The sequence below is a fragment of the Borostomias antarcticus genome, assembly GCF_949987555.1.
Source record: "Borostomias antarcticus genome assembly, chromosome: 12".
NCBI classification, from domain to species: domain Eukaryota; kingdom Metazoa; phylum Chordata; class Actinopteri; order Stomiiformes; family Stomiidae; genus Borostomias; species Borostomias antarcticus.
Window position 1 is genome coordinate 834,814 of NC_140245.1, and position 2,500 is coordinate 837,313.

General features: G+C 46.5%; 2 protein-coding genes across 2 annotated transcripts in view; one reads left to right on the plus strand and one right to left on the minus strand.

Moving 5' to 3' along the window:
- Positions 1–2,500, minus strand: part of tep1 (telomerase-associated protein 1) — a gene marked incomplete at both ends in the record, with an annotated part of 74,218 nt that overhangs the window by 8,224 nt on the left and 63,494 nt on the right.
- The window catches only part of LOC311316118 (E3 ubiquitin-protein ligase TRIM39-like), a gene marked incomplete at its 3' end in the record, with an annotated part of 1,635 nt that continues 703 nt past the window's right edge, over positions 1,569–2,500 (plus strand). Inside the window, exon 1 of the mRNA XM_084446897.1 lies at positions 1,569–2,500. This exon is cut by the window's right edge and continues 703 nt beyond it. Coding sequence (XP_084303023.1) covers positions 1,572–2,500 — 929 coding nt within the window. The 5' untranslated portion in view covers positions 1,569–1,571.

Below are 2,500 nucleotides of genomic sequence, written 5' to 3' on the forward strand. Positions count from 1 at the left end.
TCATTATCAATCATCATCATCATCATCATCTTCTTCATCGTCATTATCGATCATCATGCTCATTATCAATCATCATCAAAAATAATTAGCTTACTCCACCACCATCCCCTATCACTGTGGGCCTGTGGAACCACCATCCTCATCATCATCCTCATCCTCATCGTGGTCACTAGAACAGGAGCTCTTACTGGTGTCCTGCTGGTCCAGGAGGTCAGGTCTGGGGGCTGGTTGGACCACATGTTCCCTTTGGAATCTCCACACACCACCAAGTCTGGAGACCAGAGGACCACACAGAGCAGCTCGTCACTGTGTGTGTGTGTGAGAGAGAGAGAGAGAGAGAGAGAGAGAGAGAGAGTGTGTGTGTGTCTTTGTTTGTGAGAGACAGAGAGAGTGTGTGTGTGTGTGTGTGTGTGTGTGTGTGTGTGTGTGTGTGTGTGTGAGAAACAGAGAGAGAGAGAGAGTGTGTGTGTGTGTGTGAGAGAGAGTGTGTGAGAGAGAGAGAGAGAGAGAGTGTGTGTGTGAGAGAGTGAGAGTGTGTGAGAGAGAGAGTGTGTGTGTGAGTGAGAGAGAGAGTGTGTGTGTGTGTTTTGTGTGTGTGTGCGTATCAGTCATCGTGTCGTACCGTTCTCCACAGTAATGGCAGATATGAAGCCCCCCTTCGTCTCCTGCTGGTCCATTTTGAGAGGAGTAGAGCTGAACGAGTCACACAGGGAGTTGCTTCGGCCCATGGCATGCTGGGAGAACAGCCATCATCATCATCATCATCATCATCATCATCATCATCATCATCCATATCCCAGTTATATTTCAAAACAAGATAAGTAAAGCCCCGCTTTAATTCAACGCTTTATTATGAAAACCCTCCTGTTCAGCTGGCTTACTCTCTTTAACTTAGCTAATTGTTTATCTAGGTTGTGCACAAATTACCTTTTAAATATTTTTATTATATAAGTTCTAAAATGTCTTTTTATATTATGTATTTTACCAGGCTTTAACATCTAGCCCAGGGACTGCAGCTGAACATTAGCAACCCTGCTAATGCTGGCATATTTACAGTTTTATTCATGCTTCATGTCTATCACTGTGGAATGGTATGCACTGTCCCTGCGCAAATAAACTCAATAAAGTAGAGTAAAGAATTCAGCCATGAAAGAGTTAAGTTTGTTGAGGGAAGAGGACAGAGAGAGAGGAGGAGCTTCTAATACTCATTTCCCTGAAACGAAACTAGACTGGCTACTGAGTTCTCTGAAACGGTTCTACTTCGTCTCATGTCTTGATCATCTGTGGACATTTCATAGAGAATAAAGACAGCACCGCAACACAGAAACAAAAAGGTGAGCAGAGAGATTCACACTGAAAAGTCAAGTTGAAACTCATTTTTATTGGTGTTTTCCTGTTGTCTGATTAAATGTGTAGCTGATTCCTCAGTTAGTGAAAGGAAAATTATCTGTAACATATTGTTGAATAGGCCACAAAGTGTTGTGGACTAGCCTACTCTAAAACTAAAGGAGCTAACTGATTTAAAATTATTTTATTTCAGAATCTCTGATCTTTTTTGTCTCTGTGTAGATATGGCTTCCTGCAGCAGTCTCCTTTCTGAAGAAGAGTTCCTGTGTTCCATCTGTCTGGACGTGTTCACTGACCCGGTCACCACTCAGTGTGGTCACAACTTCTGCAAGGCCTGTATCACCAAGTACTGGGACAGCAATGACCTGTGCCAGTGTCCAATGTGCAAAAAGACTTTTGATAAGAGACCAGATCTCTTTGTCAACACGTTCATCTCTGAGCTGGCTGCTAAGATCAGGAAGTCGGCGGCGGTTAAAGTCTCGGTCAGCCCAGACCTACGCCCTACTGTCCCCGAAGTGCCTTGTGACGTCTGCCCTGGGAGGAAGCTCAAGGCCCTGAAGTCCTGCCTGACGTGTCTGGCCTCCTACTGTGAGACTCACCTGGAGCCTCATCAGATAATAGCAGCTTTTAAGAATCACAAGCTGATCGACCCTGTGGAGAACCTGGAGGACAGGCTGTGTAAGGAGCACCAGAGACCCCTGGAGCTGTTCTGTAGGACTGACCAGGCGTGTGTTTGCTTCAAGTGCGTCAACGCAGACCATAAGACTCACGATGCTGTCCTTTTAGAAGTGGAGTATGGACCGAGGAAGGCTAAGCTGGCAAAGATGGTGGCTGAGCTTAATCTGATGGTGGAAACCAGATCTAGGAAGGTTCAGGAGATCAAACTCTCAGTAGAGACCAGCAGGAGAGACGCAGACAGAGAGATATCAGACGGTGTGGAGGCCTTCGCTGCTCTTGCGCGCTCCATTGAGAGAAGCCAGGCTGAGCTCATTGAGGTGGTTGAGGAGAAGCAGAAAGCAGCAGAGAAACAGGCTGAAGGTTTCATTGAAGAGCTGGAGATGGAGATGGCTGAGCTGAAGAGCACAAGCGCCGAGCTGGAGACGCTCTCACACACCGACGACCACCTCCACCTCCTCCAGAGCCCCCGAACCCT